This window comes from Ahaetulla prasina, chromosome 4 (assembly GCF_028640845.1).
Source record: "Ahaetulla prasina isolate Xishuangbanna chromosome 4, ASM2864084v1, whole genome shotgun sequence".
Classification (NCBI taxonomy): Eukaryota; Metazoa; Chordata; class Lepidosauria; order Squamata; family Colubridae; genus Ahaetulla; species Ahaetulla prasina.
Genome location: NC_080542.1, coordinates 110,798,668 through 110,819,409, shown reverse-complemented (window position 1 = coordinate 110,819,409; position 20,742 = coordinate 110,798,668). Strand labels below are relative to the sequence as shown.

The 20,742-nt window shown below is 35.5% G+C and overlaps 1 protein-coding gene across 3 annotated transcripts in view; it reads left to right on the top strand.

Moving 5' to 3' along the window:
* The window catches only part of SCIN (scinderin), an 80,838-nt gene extending 61,440 nt beyond the window's left edge, over positions 1 to 19,398 (top strand). For 2 of the 3 annotated variants that reach the window (XM_058183269.1, XM_058183267.1), the window contains 7 exons: positions 3,862 to 3,952; positions 7,281 to 7,451; positions 8,403 to 8,580; positions 8,701 to 8,822; positions 11,281 to 11,358; positions 15,042 to 15,102; positions 17,837 to 19,398. In XM_058183269.1, coding sequence (XP_058039252.1) covers positions 3,862 to 3,952; positions 7,281 to 7,451; positions 8,403 to 8,580; positions 8,701 to 8,822; positions 11,281 to 11,358; positions 15,042 to 15,102; positions 17,837 to 17,970 — 835 coding nt within the window. In that variant the 3' untranslated portion in view covers positions 17,971 to 19,398. The remainder of the gene's footprint in view (positions 1 to 3,861; positions 3,953 to 7,280; positions 7,452 to 8,402; positions 8,581 to 8,700; positions 8,823 to 11,280; positions 11,359 to 15,041; positions 15,103 to 17,836) is intronic. The other variant, XM_058183268.1, reaches the window with a different exon arrangement.
* Positions 19,399 to 20,742: the final 1,344 nt, after the last annotated feature.

Genomic DNA, 20,742 nt, shown 5'->3' with positions numbered 1-20,742 from the left:
TCACATTCCAATCTGACTCTGGTATTTCAATATTAAGATCTTTTTCCCAATTTGTCCTCATCACTCTTTGTAATTTTTCATCAGAATTTATAATCTTATAAACCCTACTAACGAGTCCCTTTAGCCCAATTTCATCTTTCATAATCCGAGATACTAAATATTCAAATTCAGTTTCACATCTATTTATCGAATAATTTTCCTTAGTTTTTTGTCCATTTTTCTATCTGTATTTTTCAAACCAACTTAACCCTAATTTTTCAATAATTTCTTTATTCCTCCTTTCATTTTCCATAACTTTTATCCAATCTCTAATAATTTCTATATTTTCCTCTTTAATCACTTCATTGCGTATTATATTATTTTTAATTGGCCAAATTCCAATTGTCTCCCCCAAAAAGATTATATCCGGAATTAAAATTTTAACAAATTTATTCCACATTTTACTTAATCCCTTTAACCAATAACTTCTACTTACACATTTTAAATTTGCTTTATCTAAAAACCACCTTGATCCAAATTTCTATATCCTTTAACTCTAAGTCTCTCCAATAGTTATCTTCACCTTTTAATATTTTTACCACTATCCGGATACCATACGCACAATAATAATTAAATAATTTGGGGATTCCTAATCCACCTTCCTTTTGATTTTGATACCACATTTTCTTCACTAATCTAGGTCTTTTGCCACCGTTACAAAATTTATCCAGTTTTTTCTGATATCCTTCAATATCTTTCTCTGTCAAATTTAGTGGTAGCATCTCGAATAAAAAGTTGAACTTAGGCAGCAACATCATCTTACACATTGCAATTCTACCAAACCAAGACAATTTTAAAGTTTATATTTATCTATCTTCTTCTCAATTTCGTTAATCACCACATCATAATTAAGTTTTTTCAATTCTTTAACCTTAAGTGAAAGCACTATACCCAAATATTTCAATGTGTTTTTAATCCTTATCCCAAATTGCTCTTGCATATTCTCAGACTCATTACCATTACTATCCATCAATAATTCTGACTTTGACCAATTTACTTTCAATCCTGTCATTTCCTCAAATTCTATCAAATGCTTATATATCTTTTCAGATCTTTCTCTACATTTTTCAAAATAATTAAAGTATCATCCATACAAATTTATCTTATACCCTTTATATCCTTCTAATTCTTCATCTTTTCTATCATTTTGTCAATATTTCCATAGCCAATAAAAATAATGTTGGGGACAGGGACATCCTTGTCTCGTGCCAGCTTCTAATTTTATCTCTTCAGTTAATATTCCATTCACCTTCACTCTTGCACTGCTCTTTTGGTACAATTTTGAAATAACATGTATAAACTTATTACCAAAGCCTAAAGCCTCCACAATTACTTTAATAGTTTCCCATTGTACAGAATCAAAAGCTTTAAAAATATCCAATGATACTATACCAATTTTATCACCATTATATTCAGCTACATCTATAATATTTAATACTCTTCTAACAATATCACTCATGTATCTACCCTTCACAAAACCTACTTGATTATAACTTATATATCTATCTATAAATCTATTTAATCTATTACTTATAATAGCAGTAAATATCTTTGCATCCTGATTAATTAAAGAAATGGGCTGATAGGACTCAATCCTTTCTAAATCTTTATCTGGTTTAGGAATTAGGGATATCACCGTTCTATTCCATGACGAAGGTACTTCCCCACCATGTAATATTCCATTGAATAATTTTTGCAGTCTTGGTATTATTAATTCTTTAAATTCTTTATAAAACTCAACAGGTAATCCATCCTCACCTGGAGCTTTCCCTAATTTTAATTTTTGTATTATTCCATTAATCTCATCTTGTGTTATATCTTCTTCCATCAATTCCTTATATGTTTGATCAATTTTCACCACATACTTTTCTAAATAGCTTTGCAATTTTCCCCGATTAATTGGTTTCTTTGAATATAGATTCTGAAAAAAGTTTCTAACCACTTCACATTTCTCTAATTTTTTATAACATCTTATACCTCTATCATCTATCAAAACTCCAATTTCTCTCTTCTCTCTTTTATCTTCGCCATCTTTGCCAATAATTTAGAATTTCTATTACTAAATTCAAAAATTCCTATTTAAAATCTCAAATTTCTTTTTACTAACTCTGTATCTTCTTCTATCATTTTATTTCTTAACATATTAAGCTCCTGAAGAATTTTTTTTCTTTAGTAAGCAAAAATTGATTTTCCAATTCTTTAATCTGATTTTTATCTCTTTCCATTTTAATTTTATAATTTTTATATTTCCTACTTGATAATTTGATACTCTCCCCTCTAAACACCGCTTTCATCGCATCCCAAACAATTTCAAATTTAACCTCCCCGTTATCATTTAATCTCCAACTTTCCTCCAATTTTTTAAGTATCCATTTTTTATCCTTTTCATTTTTATACAATTTCTCGTCATATCTCCAATAGCTTCTTTTTTTCTCAAAATTAAAATCTAAGTCCACCATCCTTTGGTTTTGTTTTAAATGAGATAAATTGACAAGAGTTCACTCCTGTTTTTATTCTCTGAGAGAAAGAATGCAAAACTGTTTTTACCCCACCAGTCCTGAAAAATCATGCTCACAAAAGGGAAAGCAATTGACCTTTGCTTTTCTGATATGGGTGAAAGGGGAAAAGAACCAGGAAATGGCCACAATTGTGGCTGTATTACTCATGGCCTAGATCAGTGGTAGTCAACCTGGTCTCTGCCACCCACCAGTGGGCGTTCCAGCTTTCATGGTGGGCAGTAGGGGTTTTGTCCGATACTGAAGCATTTTCCTTTTTTAAAATTTAATTGACTTTTTAAAAAGTTGTCATAGCATTATTTAAAAACATTTTCATTAGATTTTCATAAAATTCCCCGTGACAATTTAAATTTCTGAAAAAATACTATTTGTATCACCCACGCATAAATTTAGTTCACGCTACGTAAGTGAAACTAAATGGCGCTATAGTACGACTGCAAATAAAAGAGTCTCATCCCAGAATAGCTTGCGCATCTCCCCCCCATACCACCCAGCTGTAACAGACAAGCAGAGCTGGTAGCCGGCATCCCCTCCCCCAACCCCAATCCACAATGCGTGAAAGGCATGCGCAGATGATGATACACGGTGCATTACTGTGGAACCAGTGGGCGGTTAGAAAATTTTACTACTAACAGAGATACAAAAGTGGGCGGTAGGTATAAAAAGGTTGATTACCCCGGCATAGATTAAAAGATCTGGCTATCACTGTGACCAAAGTGGAAGAAAAGGTTGAAATCTGGAATGGTATTACTTAAATTGGCTTAATTAGCTGGTTTATGCAAGAAAGGCAAGCAGCTGCAAACCACAGTGAGAGAAAACTCTTTAGTTTTACTGTAAAAATAGTTCCATTTACAATAAAGACCAATGCTGTTTTAGATAAAAGATATACTAGATGTTTTAGATAAAAGATATTCAGTCCTTTGACTTTTGGTCCTGTCTCACACAAACTGTGAAGTATAATACATTTATAATGCAATGAGATCTAAAAAGAAATTATCCTAGTACAGTAACATGCATAATTTTATGACAAATTTAGGATTTCCTTGTGTCCCTTCTATTACTATAGAACAGACTTCATATCAGTGCCTGCCTTGATCCTAATCTTCTAAATTATTGATCTTTTCAAGTAGTTTTTGGAATAAGATTATTTATTTAAGTTTTGTATTTCTGTGGTTTCATTTATTCCAAATGTGTTCTAACCCCACTACTTCATGCTTCTTGACACAAAAAAAAAGAGTTATACTTTATATAATCTTGGGGGAGATTGATTTGAAATGAGAGTTAATTGTAGTTTTTCTATCCACAGGCAAGGAGCTCATGCAACTAAAGATGAGCTTACTCATTCAGCATTCTTAACTGTCCAGCTTGATCGATCACTTGATGGACATGCCGTCCAGGTTAGTACTCTATTGGGAAATATGAAAATCTTGATGGTGCAAACTTGAGAAAACATGAAAGAAATAACAAATAAAGCAACAGTCACTGTTTAAATCACTTTTAAATTACATATCAAATATTTTCATATTTTTCTAATCAGTTTCAGTAAGAACATTAATTCATTTTTAATGCTGCTTGTTCTTTACAGAGAACAAAAATATCCCCTCACTTTTTGTTACACTTAAAGAAACAATCAGGGATCTGGAGGCTAAAACTTACGAAGAATGTTTGCAGGAATTGGGTATGTCTGGTCTAGTGAAAAGAAGAACTAGGGGAAACATAATAGCAGTATTCCAATATTTGAGGGACTACCAGGAAGATGAGGGAGCCAATCTATTTTCCAAAGCATCAGAAGGCAGGACAAAAAGTAATGGATAGAAACTAATCAAGGAGAAAAGCTAACCAAAGAGAAATTTCCTAACAGAGAACAATTAACCCGTGGAAGTTGTGGTGTCCCATTGCTGGAGGCTTTTAAGAATAGATTGGACAGCTACTTGTTTGAAATGGTATAGAGTCTCTTGCTCAAGCAGAGGATTGGACTAGAAGACCTCCAACTCTAATATTTTATGTTCTAATTAGATTTTGAAAAGGAAACAGATCTTTCAAAATTCTTACTAGATAATCTAGAATGCAGTTAGGTTATCAGTCACCAGATGGCACTGCTGCCTATTTTTACAACAAATATAAAGCTCTCTAAACATTAAATTCTATACTATTATGCTGTTTTCCTAGGAATCTCCATAAGATCATGATTATCCTCCTCACTATTTATTAAATATCTCCATGGTCAGACTCTGGATTATGTACAATAATGTAACCAGTTAAAACAAGGCCAGATAATAACAAGAAACCAGAAAAACATAACATTAATAATTATCAAGTAATTATAAATGTGTCTACAGTCAGTTTGGACTAAAACTATGATGGATAAAAATGTTTTTGTCTTAAAAAATGCAAGTTGAGAGGATGAGTCCATAGTAATTCTAAACCATATAAGGACCAACAAAATAAAAAGCAAACTTCACATTAGAACTGTGAATAAAATTGTAGCGATCTCAAATCTCAAGACTGGGTTTAAAAGATTGTTTGATAGAGACTAGGGTTATTATGCAAGATGAACTGTCACTTGTAGCAAATAGGGAAACATCCAACCTTCTGTGTGCTCACTTTTCTCTTTCCCAAATCACGTCTGTCCTCTCCTACCACCAAGCTCAGGGCAAGCTCTCTGAGAAGATATGCCATGTGCTTGAACAAGTTTCATTTCTGGCATCCTGATGAGAAACCAGGAATTAGTATATTTATCAAGTTCTTAGTAATCCATAATACTTATTGTGTATGGACAGGGGGCTGTGTTGCTTGAAAGTTTGGAACACTTACAGGAAACTGGCATCCAACGTAGATTGATGAGAAGCTTTGATACTCTTCAGTGCCTATGAAAGAATGGTGCTACAAAGAATCATTCCTTCCCTAACCTGTAACGCAAATCTTTCTCTTGTGTTGTTTCTACCTATCATTCTTTTCCTCCACTCGTAACTGACTTACTTTAAGGTACAACTAGCCAACTTCACATTGTCCTTTTGAAACTGCACTATAACCCAACCAAGTTACTTAAAAGGAGTCAAATAGATATATAAAAATGCAGTACACAAATGGCCTGAAAGAAGAGTAATATCTTGGAAAACATCCATATATTCCAGGAACAGAGTTCTGTAGTTGAGAAAGACTACTTCCTGCCTATCTTTCTGTTTCTTCTACGTTAGATGCTGGATTGTACATTTCTTGGGCATAAAGACAATTCTGATGGGAAAAACAGAGCAATGCAAGTATTTTTAAGCATATATAGAGAGAACATGAAATAATTGGGTTGGAAGTGGCATTGGAAGTCTTCTAGTCCAACCCCTTGCCAGTGACTGGAGATCCTAACTATTTTGGACAACTTTTCGGCTTGATGGAATGGATATCCCACCAAGAGCCATGGTGGCGCAGTAGTTTGAGTGCAGTACTGCAGGCTATTTCTGCTGACTGCAGGCTGCCTGAAATTTGCATTTCGAATCTCACCAGGCTCCAGGTTGATTCAGCCTTCCATCCTTCCGAGGTGGGTCAAATGAGGACCCAGATTGTTGGGGGCAATATGCTGACTTTGTAAACCGCTTAGAGAGGGCTGTAAAACCACTATGAAGCGGTATATATGTCTAAGTGCTATTGCTATATACATGACCATAGAAAGAATAACTGCATTGAGCTGGTGAGCTGCATTGTTGTTGTTTGGCTTCGTGTTCGTGGTCGTGCTACATCTGCAGCTCAAATCCCCCCGCAACTCAAACTAATCTGAGCAAAACCAAGCCCCCACCCAAACAGGACACCCCCCCATCCAATCAGAGCACAAAAAAACCCCATCCAATCAGAGCACAGCCAAGCTTCCACCCAATCAGTTCAAACCCCTACTAGCAGTTAAAAAGGAAGAAACAGCTGCAATCACACATTGCTCGCAGAAGCACGAAGCTGAAGCCTGAAGATGACGAATGAGACTTCGTCGAAACGTTGCCAAGACACTTCTAATTTTACGCGGGAGAAAACCCGAACAACCAAAGACCTACATATATATATATTATGTGTGTATTATTTATATATATATATATATATATATATATATATATATATATATATATATATATATATATATATATATATATATATATATATATATATATATATATAAATAATACACACACACACACACACACACACACACACACACATATATATATAGAGAGAGAAGGAGAGCGCACTAATGGTCAAAAATATGTCTCAGGTTTTTGTCAAGGCAATTTGGCACAATGTAATTTAGATTATTTTTGGAATGCTTGAAGAACAGACAATGTTGAGGGAGTGTTAAAGAGGTTTCTTAAAATAGATGTAGAGTTTTCCTATGTGTGGTAAATACCCCTGCTTTCTTCTGAATTTATATGCAAATCTTCCTGAATCATACACAGAAACACTCACTCCATTTTACTTCAGGTAATATTTAAATTGCCACAAGCATGTGTCATACTATTGCTATGATGGGAGAGAGAATAGACTTAAAGTTCTATAACTGTACTACATGCCTGCTACAATCTTATTTTAAAGCTTACATTTTTAAATATTGTTTTAAAGCTTAAATTATTCAAGAAATGATTCCTGCCAAGATGCAATGAAGATCTATTGTTGAGGTTAGAACTGAGCAGTAGACTTTCTCATATAAGACTTGTAAAAATATCCTGTATTTTATATTAAAATACTTTGCAGATTAGAGTGAGTCAAGGCAAGGAACCTCCACATTTGTTGAGTTTGTTCAAAGATAAGCCACTCATTGTTTATAAAGATGGGACTTCCAAGGCTACTGGCCAAGTGCCCCCTCCTGCAACCCGCTTGTTCCAAATTCGCAGAAACCTTGGAGCCATCACCAGGATTGTAGAGGTAACAAATTTCCATTCAGAAATCTGTTCTCGGTGTAACTAAATATAATTACTTGGAGACCAGACTCAGAGCCAGGTATTTTCATATAGATCTATCGCAGACTAGTCCATTACGCCTCTTGTATTCATGCTTCTGCTGCTATAAACTACTCTAATGAAATCCAGCCAGTTTGCAGCTTAAGCTAATTTGCATTCAATGAGCAAATATCTGTATACTGAATACACATTTTGGGAAACTTCAGCCAATAAAAATAATGTATGAAATTGTATTAGAAAAGATAATTTTGCAAAAAAAATAAAATTGGGGAAAATGTTTTTAAAAATCCATAGACTAATCCATCCATTAAAAATTACAAATGGATACAAAACTGGAACAAAAAAAACCTTGGATAATCAAAATAAGAAACTGAACAAAACAATTGAGCTGAATGTGCAGCTGAGAAAATACAACTCTTTGCTTAAGATCTTCCCATGTTCCTTGTGTCTGTGATACCACTTCATAACATATTTTAATTTACAATATTATAAACCAGCTTGTCTCCAAATTACAATCTAATAAATTAAGGACAAGTCTGATTAAGCACAAATTAAATCCCTTCTTCTCTCCCCCCTTCTAAAAAATATGCCATTACTAGAATATTGTTATATTTAAAGTGCATGAAATACTGGTTGCACTTCTGATTTGCATGTTACACTGAACAATATATTCTCTGTTCCTATTTTTATGATTATTTTGAGTGTTTATGTATGTGTAATAGAAACTTTTTCCTAACTAGTTACTCTTAAGATTATAAATGGCAATTCATGTCTCAATTACATAGTATTTGATTTCAAGGACTTGCCTCCTTAACTCAAGCATATGATGCTTGAAAAAATTAATGCTTGCTTACAATATAAAGTTCAGAAATGGGGGCAAACAGAAAAAAATGAATCTGTCTTTTCTTTATCTCAGGTTGATGTTGATGCAATTTCATTGAATTCCAATGATGTTTTTGTTTTGAAACTGCCAACTAAGTCTGGATATACTTGGATTGGTAAAGGAGCAAGCAAAGAAGAAGAAAAAGGTGCTAAGTATGTAGCTGGTGTCCTAAAATGTCAAACTTCAAGAATTGAAGAATGTCATGAACCCCGTGAGTGTGCTAAATAAATAAATAAATAAACAAACAAACAAATAAATCTCGGCATGACATGGCAATCAGGAAGATGGTCTTTAATATTTGCATGGTAATTTTTGTGTGATTACTTTTTAGAGGAATTTTGGACTGCGCTTGGTGGAAAAAAACAATACCAATCATCATCCCATTTGCAATCTGAATCAGAAGACCATCCGCCTCGTCTATATGGTTGTTCTAATAAAACTGGCAGGTTTATAGTAAGTTTAAGACTGTTTTTTCCATTTATTATGGTTGTTTATTTCTTGGGCATAATAAAGTTATTTGAATATGTTTTAAGTAAATAAAAATATTTTTGCAGGAACATAAAATATAAAGGAATATTTTATAAAGATTCAGGTAATAGGTCTTGTCATAGCAGCATCAGGCACTTGAGGAAGAAAGGGTATCTCAGGCAAAATGATGGTGGAAACAACCCTGTTCCTTTTCTATGTGCATCAGTGTTACATACATGTTCAAAAAAGCAGAATTTCATTTGCAATGCTGTACTGTCATCTTGCCTATTTTGATCCTTTCCCACAGATGTTGCTGCCTTGAGGTTGATAGAATAATATTGGGACACTATACATTAATTTTCAATTGTTTTCTTCCTACTGACATTTAAACTTCATTCACTAAGCTACTATATGGTTCATTTATTTAAACTTCGTCAAAGTGATATGGCTTCAAAACTTTCAGAATTTAATATGCAACATGCTAAATATAAGCCAGATGTTTAGCTTTGGTGTTCTTGACAGAGTTATATAAAGCAGAACTTTAGAAATATGGTAAAACAATTGCATTCTTTAAGAATTCTGTCATCTAATCTAGAAAAATAAAAATAAATAAAAGTAATTTGAGCCAAATGCAGATAATTTTAAAGTGTGCAAGTCCTTTAGAATATTTTTATGTGGCCAGATGATCAGAACAAAATTTAAAACAAGTGAAACATGTTTATCCTTTACATACTGTATTTTTCGGAGTATAAGACGCACCGAAATATAAGACGCCCCTTAGTTTTGGGGGAGGAAAATAAGAAAAAAGCTGATTGGCAGGTGGATTGGCCTCCTGGAATACCTCCAATCAGCTGTTCCCAGAGGTGAATTTTAGCAACAGGTTCGTTTGTTGTGAGCTCTGTGCCTTGCTTTTTTTGGCTTTTTTTCCTGCCTCTGAAACTCTGTTTCAACTTTTTTCTGCTTCTGAAAGCCTCCAAAACAGAACTTCAGGAAAAAAGCCTCTGAAGCTCCGTTTGGGGCTTTTTTTCTGAAGTTCCATTTCTGATACTTTTTTCAGCCTCTGAAACCTCCGTTTGAGAAGCTGGGCGGGGCTACATTCGGAATATAAGATGCACCCAGATTTTCACCCTCTTTTGTGGGGGAAAAAGGTGTGTCTTATACTCTTAAAAATACGTTTGCTGTACATACACAATTTATCAAAATAAAAGGTTAATATTTCTGATTTTCTAATGAAATTTCAAGCCTACATTTCAGTTCTACACTCTTCAAATTATTAATTTTGAACTTTGTTTAAAGTAGGATAATAAGATTTGAAACATCTAGTGAGCATATTCTCTTAATGATATAAATGGGCAAGAGAACATCTTAGCAGTTTCTGCATATGGTAGGTTTATATTACAGCTAATCAAATAAGAATACTATAATTATAAGTCAAATAACAGGTGCAACACAAATTCCCACACACATCTGCTCTCATTTACAAAAACATAATGTTCTGTACTGAAAGTTTTTATCATGAACATTTGCTAATTAATTATTTTTTTCTTTAAGTATAGTAAGCTGGTGCCCAATTAATGTTATAGATTTATTGCTATTTATTCTGTATTAAGATATTTTATGAAGGTAGTCCTGCAGTTCATTGGAGCCTGTAATTATAATGCCTTTGGAATATTTTTGTTCAATGTATCATCTTCTGTTTAGACTGGCTAAGTAAAGGTGTGCCACACTGTTGGGTTGGTTCACATATGAATCTGAAATTATAAATGGTGGCATATTGGCTAAGATTTCTGTGAAAATCTTGTACTATAAGCCATTTTGGTATGCTGCTTTTAACTCAGTATCTGTAAGCTCGGTATCTGTAAGGGCCGTGGATAGCTCAGGCTGGTAAAGCCTGTTATTAAGAACACAAAGCCTGCAATTACTGCAGGTTCAAGCCCGGCCCAGGGTTGATTCAGCCTTCCATCCTTTATAAGGTAGGTAAAATGAGGACCCAGATTGTTGGGGGGGCAATAAGTTGACTTTGTAAAAATATACAAATAGAATGAGACTATTGCCTTATACACTGTAAGCCGCCCTGAGTCTTCGGAGAAGGGCAGGGTATAAATGTAAACAAAAAAAAAAAAGCTCATATCCTCATTCAGGATGCATAAACTATTGTTTGTTTAGTATTATACTTAGCTTTTGACAAATTTCTTCTCTTACTTGACCTGAATTGCTAATGTCATTTGGCTATGACCATCTGTAGCCTCTTTATACTTGTTAATTTTTCAGCTTTTGCAGTCGTATTTACTTTCTCTTTTTCCCCCTTGTTAAACACCTTCTGCCAATCTTAAAATAATATGAATAATATTAACTTATCTCATTAGTAAGGAGATCTTTTAGTTTAGCATGGGTGTTTTTAATAAGAGAAATGTATGATTCAATAAAACATTATTTCCTAAAGATTGAAGAAGTCCCTGGAGAGTTCACTCAGGAAGATTTGGCTGAGGATGATGTCATGTTGTTAGATACTTGGGATCAGGTAAAATATTTATTTTACTAGAGGATTTCTGTATGAAAGAAGCTACAGTATAGAGCTAAGTGTACAACGGGTACATGATATAAAGATTTGTGTCATTTAAGATAAAGATAGGCAATGACATTTTGAATTCTGTATCCAGAAATTAAAAAAGGAGGGGAGAAAATGGGTAAGGTTAGAAACAATTTGTATAATGCTTATTTTATGTCCTTAGTTGACTATGTTTGTTTTTTTAAAATCTAGAAAAAGAGTGAAAAGTAATATTCACATACCTATACCCATTTGATTCTAAGCTCATTCCTAATAACTATTTAATGTAGAAAAAATTAATTATTTAAATAAATGAGATTAAGAGAATATTGCAATTAAGTATTAAATGAATATATTTGAGGAAATGTCAATGAGATTGAGGAAGAAATGTAAGAGGGAAGATCTCCATCCAGCCGCCTCATTCTCTTGTCGTCCCCTTCTTCTTTTGCCCTCAGTCTTTCCCAGCATTAGCTCTTCTCCAGTGAGCCCTTCCTTCTCATTAGGTGGCCAAAGTATTTCAGTTTCATCTTCAGGATCTGGCCTTCTAAAGATCAGTCAGGGTTGATCTCCTCTAGGACTGAGTTGTTCGTTCGCCTTGCAGTCCAAGAGACTTGCAGTCCAAGGGACTCACAGTATTAATCTTTAATACTTTTATACTAATTGTTTTATTATGGTTTTATGTATTGTAGGTTTTCATGTTTTAATATTTGTTTTATTATGATTTTTAACTTTTTGGAAGCTATCCAGCAGAGTCCTATTAAATGATAGGATATTAATCAAGTTAAGGGAACTCTTTTAGAATGCAGAAGTATTGCCTGGAAAGTGAAAGACTTGAATGAATATGTCTATACTATGAGCTGTGAAACAATAGCTGGTTTTCAAATGTAAGTTGGAACAATATATTTGCATAGCAAAATAAACACTCAGACAATGCTTCATGTATGAAAATACATGTACAATTTGATACTAAAATAAAACATGAAAATGCATTTGCAGTAGTGGTGATTTCCTACCAGTTCTGTCCGGTTATACCGAATAGGTAGTAACTTTAGGGAGTAGTTCTCCAAACCAGTAGTAAGGGCAGCCTGGCCAGGCCCCTGAACTGGTTCCCCGGTCGCCGCTTGCTTGCCCACCCAATGCGTCCGTCGAACGGTAAGCTGACTAGAACTGGGAAGTGGCTGGCTGGCAAAGAAGCCTCTTAACTGCCTGGCCACAGAGCACCAAAAATTCCTTCAGCTGGTGAGAAGAAAGCTACGCATGTGCAAAGACGGTGGCAGTGACCAGAGGTCTTTTTGGTGCCCTGCTCCGCGGCTGAGTGGAAAAGAAGCCTCTCGGCTTCCAAATTCAGCAGCAGGCTTGGTCCCTTCGCAGGGTTGCTTTTCTCTGCGCCCAAGAAAGATCAAAAGGCATGGCACAGCCTTTAAGGACACAGTCTGCATAGCTACCTCAATGGGTAAAAGAAAATGAACCACTGAAGGAAGGAGCCCCCTGATGCTGCTGGCGTTGCAGCTGCCCTCCCTCCCCGCAGCTTGGAGCTCCAAGCAGAAGAGATCCTCGGCTGTTGCAAAGAACCGGCAGCTTTGCAAAGCTGCTCTCAAAGAGGATGAAGCAGGCGTGGTGCACCCGGAGCTGCCGCTTCTTTGCAACAGCCAAGGACGGAAGAGTTCGCTCAGGAGCGACGCTGGTGAGAAAGGCGGCTGGGTCCTCCCCATAGCCCAAACTCTCTGGGATGGGTAAACAAGTGTGGGGAGGTGAAGGGGAATGGGTTTAGCCCCCCATGTGTTGCACCCCCCCTCCCAGCCTTCGCCTGCACCTCCATGCCACCAGCGTCTCCCAAAACTGCCACCGTTGAAGGTGTGACCGGGACTGGGGCAGCTCGGTAAGCTGGATGCTCAAAAATGGTGTGGAGGTTCCCCGCAGTTTGTCAGCTCATCTGGGTTGCAGCTGAGTCCGCTGCCCTGAGCTGGCAGATGGAGGCAACCCTCCCCAGCCAGATATTTCTGGAGTTGACTTGGAGGAAAGCACAGCTCATGGCTGCTACATTTCGCTGTGCTGGACAAGCGAAGAGGAAGAAACAGCCAGTGGAGAGCAAAGAGCTGCTCCAGTCCACGTGTTCTCCAGGTCAGCGGCTATTTCTCTCCTTCGTTATTCTTTATGGGAAAGAGTTTAGCGCAGCACAGTGAAATTTAACAGCCATGAGCCATACTTTACTCCAAGTCTCATCCAAAAAGCTCTGTGCAGAGAAAAACTTCTGTTTTCCTCTTCCGCCCACAGCGCTTAAGGGAAAGCACAGCTCATGGCTGTTAAATTTTGCTGTGCTGTGCCAAACGCTTTCCTCTAAAGAGTAATGAAGGAAACAGCCACTGACCAGGAGAACATGTGGACTGGAACAGCTCTGTGTTCTCCACTGGCTGTTTCTCAGCTGCAGCCCAGACGAGCCAAGGGACTGTGGGGAGCCTCCTGTGTGTTGCATTCCCATCTCAGCCTTCACCCGTGCCTCCGTGCTGCCAGTGTCTCCCGAAGCCACCGCCACTGGAGCCGTGACACAGATGGGGGCAGCTCAATAAGCTGGGCCCCCGAAAACGGTGCAGAGGCGCGGGCGAAGGCTGGGAGGGGGGGGTGCAACACGCAGGAGACTCCCCACAGTTCCTCGGCTCATCTGGTCTGCAGCTGAATCCGCTGCCCGGAACCATCGGAGGCCACACAGGGCGCAGCTGGGAGCGTGCTAACCTTGCCCTTCCCGCGTGCCAGGCTCTGCTGTTGCCATCGCCCCTCCCCTGCCTGCTCCGGCTGCAACCATGGGGAAGGCCCATCAGAAATGAGAGAGGGCGCTTTTCGGCCAGGAAGGGCAACGGAGGGAAAGCCGAAACAACCACTGCCACCTCACCACGTCCTGCCCTGGATATGGGGCTGGAGTGTCAAAAAAAGTGTCAAAAAGTCTCAAAAAGTTTTGCTGCCATTTTGGTGGGCGTGGCTTGGTGGAGTGGTCATGTGACTGAGTGCGTGAGTGACGTCAGGTTGGCCACACTCACTCAGTCATCTCCCCCCCACTTAGCCACACACACAGAACCAGTAGTAAAAAATTTTAGAACCCACCCCTGATTTGCAGGTATAGTAATCCTTAATTTATGACTACTTCTTATGACTTACGACAAACATTCAAAAATATGTCATGACTGATAAAAATGACTTATAAATGGCTGTCACACTTATAACCATCAGTTTCCTCATGGGCATACGATCAAAAATTGGGTGCTTTACAGCTGGCAAATATTTATGATGGTTGCAGCATCCCAGAATCATGTGACCATTTGAAAACTTTCCAGCTGGCTTCTGATGAGCAAAGTAAATGGGAAAATTGAATTTGTTTAATGACTGATTTATTTGACAACTATGATGATCCACTTAATGATTATGACAAAAAAAGTAATAAAATCAGTCATGACTCACTTGAAGACAGCCTCACTTAACAATGGCAATTCCAGTCCCAATTGGTAGTAAATTAAGTACAACCTGTAATGTTTTAGTAAATGAGAAAAAATAAGGGTTAAAACTGGACACAAGTTTCATAACTTTAATCTGTAGAATGATTTTCAAACTCCATTTTAAAAGCTGATATATGGGTTTTGTTTTTTTTTCTTCCTTGTTATTCCAAGGTATTTGTCTGGATTGGCAAAGATGCTAACGAAACCGAACGTGCTGAATCAGTTAAATCCGGTAAGAAAAGAAACCAAATAGTTGATTTTCAGGATGTTCATATTTTAAGTTCAGTGTTTCTGTTCAAATATGCATCTATACTTCCCTATCAACATAACAATTGAAAGCAAATAATTAAAAATAAATAAAAATAAATAAATAAATAAAGAAAGAAAGAAAGAAAGAAAGAAAGAAAGAAAGAAAGAAAGAAAGAAAGAAAGAAAGAAAGAAAGAAAGTTTTCAATGAGATCATTTTTTTTCAGGCACATACCTAATTGAGATATATTTATTCCTAGAAGACAGTACATTATGATGAGTAAGATAAACCAATTACTTTTGTGACATAGCAGTTGCTTCAAGTGTACACATTTGTTTGCACAACCACAATCATCCTTTATCACACTTCTCTTTTACATATTTCATTTGTTCATTAGATAAATTTAGTCAGTTTTGCAAATCATTATTTCTATTTTTTTAAATGCCTATTTAATATATGTTCCAAAAATATGGTAGCAAAGCATTAGAACTTTTTCTACCTGTTTGCTGCCATCTAAAGGTGGTTCAGGTTTTGCATTCCAAATACAGTATCCCAGATGTTTTGCAAATCGTTGCAGTGTTTTAAACGCACTTTTGATATGCTGCAGTTGCATACAACTGTTATTGCATTCTGAAAACCCATGGTTAATCCAGTTTCTTCTGCAACACGCCAAAACCAAAAACTTTCAACTATGGACCTCACCCCATTCCTAAGAGGACCATAAGGGGCGTGCATAAGCGCACAAACGTGCCTACCGTTCCTGTCCTATTGTTTTTCTTTTCTTCTTCCTAAATATATATATGCTTATACCTCCTAACATTTACTCATATATATGTTTATATACTATATAATCTTTTTGTATGATGATGTGACAAAATAAATAAATAAATAAATAAATTCTATAGTGAGATGATGATGCCCTTCAAAATATATGGCTTGGCATAGGTTTAATAGAAACCTCTTTTTAATAATAAGAAAATATGTATTGAAAGATAAGGTTTATGTACAGTAAGGATGGGTTGCTTGTGTTTTAAAACCACTAAAGTGTGGTGGCTTTTAACTGCAAGTTTTCTTTATATCGCCGGCTAATTGGTTCATTATTTGATCTTACATTTTGTAATTATAATGAATTATTTTAAGTTTTTTCTTTGGCTGTTGCTCTGAATAGCTTGACATTTGTTTGAATCTATTTCTTTTCACTGTTGAGACCTTTAAATTATGTTTATACAACATGCTGTTTCACAATAGAGGTAGTTCTCCCTTAACAGTTATTCATTCAGTGACTGAAGTGCAGTGGTGCTGAATGAGTAGTTGTTACAGCCACTGCAGCAGCCTCCTGGTTATGTGATCAAAATTTAGGCATTTGGCAGTCTTGCCTAAGGCAGAACAAGAGCTCATGGTCTCCTAGTAGCTCATGGTCTCCTAGTATCTCTAACTACACCATATTAGCTCTCTTACATCAATTCACTGCAGTACAAAATGTTAACAATTTATATAAAAATGGCAAATATACCACAGCACTGCTATTTCCTTTTACCTGCTAATAAGAGATCAGAGAGATAACTGAGTATTTGCAAATGCCATGCATATTTGTCTTCTGATTTGGGGAACACTGTTAAAATGACAGTTGCCTCACAATCCCCTAGAACTTCAATTTATACAACTGAAAGTATAACAGTTAAAATCAACAATAAGAGCAAGTCTCTCTTCTATATATACGCCTACTTCCAAGATATTGGAAGACTATTACTCTTACAAAGAACGTTTTGGATATTGCTGAGATGACAGTACAGTAACTTATCACGAGCCCACTCATGGACTAGTCTTTGTTAAGAGGGGATAATACAATATAGGAGAAAGAGTAGGCTGTGTAAAAATATTGCGCATTTTGCTTAGTTTTGGTTTAATGTATTGTGCAAATCAAATAATAGTACTGCAATTTTAAATTCATGGTGTGTGCCTCGGTATCATATATGAATCCATCCATCATGATTCAGTATGAAGTGTGAATCCAATTTATATTTTCAGTGATTCAGATACTATCAATACAAAGATATATATCATTTTTCTTTAAATTACAAATAATTCTATTCAGTATTAAAATACATTACTAAAATTGTGTTATTTGCATAGACAATATAAAATTAAAATTAAACTATTGTGTCAGAACTTTCAGTGACTGAAAATTGGATAATCTTTAAATTATAAAAAGGACCAGCTTATCATAGATAATTCTCTTAAAATCATTTCATTCAATACCACCCAGCTTGTGTTCTAAGATAGTGGGAAATTCCTCTTTGTGGTTTTCTCTGGTATGTTTGGCTGTTTGCAGGACCATCTCAGTGCTGGTATCCAGTTATGGGACTCTTTCTTCAGATGTTTGGCTGACCCTCAGAATGTCCTCTTTATTGTAAACAATTCAAGATTTATGTGTATGGGAAAACAATGACTCCTTCAGCATTCGGCTTTAATTTTGCTGATTATTTATCTAATGAGCTTTTTAAAAAAAAATATATCTTATTTTTAAATATGAATGATTTTATTAGAATAGCTCTATGCCAGATTTCCCATACCCCTCTTGGGCTCTAGGGTTCTTGTAAGAGGAAGAATGATGTAGAAATTAAATAAAGTGATTTTAAAAATAGCTAAAAATAGAACACTATTTTGCAGTGATAACGTTATTACAGTATTATTTTCCATATATTTCATGTATTTCAGCCAAAAACTACATTGAGACTGATCCTTCTGGACGAGATAAAGGGACTCCAGTTGTTATTGTAAAACAAGGTTTTGAACCTCCAACATTCACAGGCTGGTTTTTGGGTTGGGATTACAACAAATGGAAGAACTAATAGCTGCAAAACACTGAAACATGGAAAATGTATCATAGCTGCACATTCTCCAACAGTTTTGAGTATGTGATTTTAAAGGGGATTAAAAACAACTATTATTGAGATCTGTGCCTTAATCTTGGGTATATATTTAGGGAATAAAACATATGTCACATTCTACAAGCATAAATGCATGCTCCCAGCATAATTAGAAAATGTCTTTTCATAAATACATTGTTCAGGAAGAAAGAAATCCAAAATCTCTGGGCAACATTTAGGGCTATCATTGTCCATTTCACTGACTGAACACCAGAGCTCCACTCTGAAAAGACATTATGGAATTTCAACAGAATAGCCTTTTTTCTGCCTGTAGCTTGGCTTATTATGTACTTTTCTATTATTAATCCCAGTGTGATTGAGTACTAGCTCAGTAATTTATAGCTTTCTAATTAAGTATTTAGGAAAGATTGGTCTGAGTGTCCAGACTTTTTTCCTGACTCATTATGTTCGTGCAGTCATTTTAGTTTTGCTTATACTTCAATCATAAAACATCTATTTTTCATCTATTTTTATGCCAAGTCCTGGACAGTAATCACAATTTAACTCTTCAAACCTGACATTTAAAGACCCAGAGAATTGTATAGCCCAGAGAAACTCCCAGTTTTTGAAAGTGGCAATTATGCAATACCTGAGCTTGTCTGTCAATGCTTAGAAAAGGAAATGAAAATAGCTGGTTTTAATATTCCAAGTTATTTAAATACTCCACGAAATGTTGCATCTTATAAAGCTCTATAGGAAGAAAACTATACACTGTTGCTCAGAACGAAGATTTGCCAAAAACAACGTTATTTATATTTCTTTGTCATCTGAACATTTTAGAAAAACTTTGATCTACCATGCTTCTCTTCTGATCCTTTATACAAACACAAAATTACAATGTGATGACCATTAGATGGCAGAAAAGAAATATAGAAAAATTCATTAGTTACTATTGTTTATTGAGATTTTTGCAGTACTGATCTGGTAATCCTGTATTTACTGATTGTAAGAATTATATTTTCAATAGTAGTATTAATTTTTTTGTCTCCAGTTTAAGATGCTCTGAATTATTTACATTCTAGAGCTTGTAGCACTTATGAGTAACAAAACTATTATGCATTATTAATTGGATTGGTATTTTTAGATCTATTTACTATATGTTCAGTTTCTGATTAAGAAAACGTTATGGAAGCCTGCTTTGACCTATAATTCTTTCTTCCTTGACATGACCAACTATAGTAAGTATTAAGTTTGATGAGAACATGAAGGCTCAAGATGAATATGTTATCAAAAAGTGGGAATAATTGTTCAGTTTTTTATTTGTGAGGGGGAGCTTATAGTAAATGAAACATGAGATATGCTTTTAAATATGAATTTTATACTTCCAATTAATAAAGCCTCTTAATCAAAGCTACTGTTAAACGGTTGTCTTCCTTTTATATAATTATGTTTGATTTACTTACATATTCAAGTAGTTTATTACCTTGTTCATCTTCTAAAGAGTTTGTCTCCAATATACATAGTTATTTTGGCAGAAGTAATCATTTAATTTTATCTGTTTTCTCCAAATTATATCAGAATATAGTGTATAAATTTCTGCCCATTCCATTATCATTATAAGTCTGAGAGACATATTAACAAAAACACTTCAAGACATTTGTTAAGCTTTACACTTTAATCTACCACTGTATATCACACTAAAAGAGGAAAATGAGTATAGGTAGTCCTTGACTTAATGACCACAATTGAGCCCAAAATTTCTCACTGTTAAGTGAGACTTTTTAAGTTAATTTTGCCCCATTTTTCGACCATTCTTGCCTTGTTATTAAGTGAATCACTGCAATTGATAAGTTAGTAACCCAGTTGTTAAGTGAATTTGGCTTTTCCATTGACTTTGCTTGCCAGAAGGTCACAAAAGGGACAAGGTCACAAAACATGACCTTGAGACAGAGCAACAGTCATAAATATGAACCAGTTGCCAAGTGCCTGAAATTTGATCACATGATCATGGGAGTCTGGAAAGATAATTGTGTAAAACAGTCATAAATCACTTTTTTCAATACTATTGTAAATTTGAATGGTCACTAAATGAACTAAACAAAGACCTTGGAGGTCTTCTAGTACAACCTCCTGCTTAATAGAATAGAATAGAATTTTTTATTGGTCAAGTGTACTTGGACACACAAGGAATTTGTCTTAGTGCATATGCTTTCAGTGTACATAAAAGAAAAGATACCTTCATCAAGATACAACACTTACAACACTTAATGATAGTCATAGGCTACAAATAAGCAATCAGGAAACAATATCAGTATAAATCGTAAGGATGCAAGCAACAAAGTTATAGTCATACAGTCGTAAGTGGAAGGAGATGGGTGATGGGAACAATGAGAAGCTTAATAGTAGTGCAGATTTAGTAAATAGTAAATAGTAAATAGTTTGATAGTGTTTAAGAAATTATTTGTTTAGTAGAGTGATGGCGTTCACTCTTTTTGTGTCTAGTTGTTCTGATGTGCAGTACTCTATAGTATTGTTTTGAGGGTAGGAGTTGAAACAGTTTATGTCCAGGATGAGAGAGGTCTGTAAATATTTTCACAGCCCTCTTTTTGACTCGTGCAGTATACAGGTCCTCAATGGAAGGCAGGTTGGTAGCAATTGTTTTTTCTGCAGTTCTAATTATCCTCTGAAGTCTGTATCTATCTTACTGGGTTGCAGAACCAAACCAGACAGTTATAGAGATGCAGATGACAGATT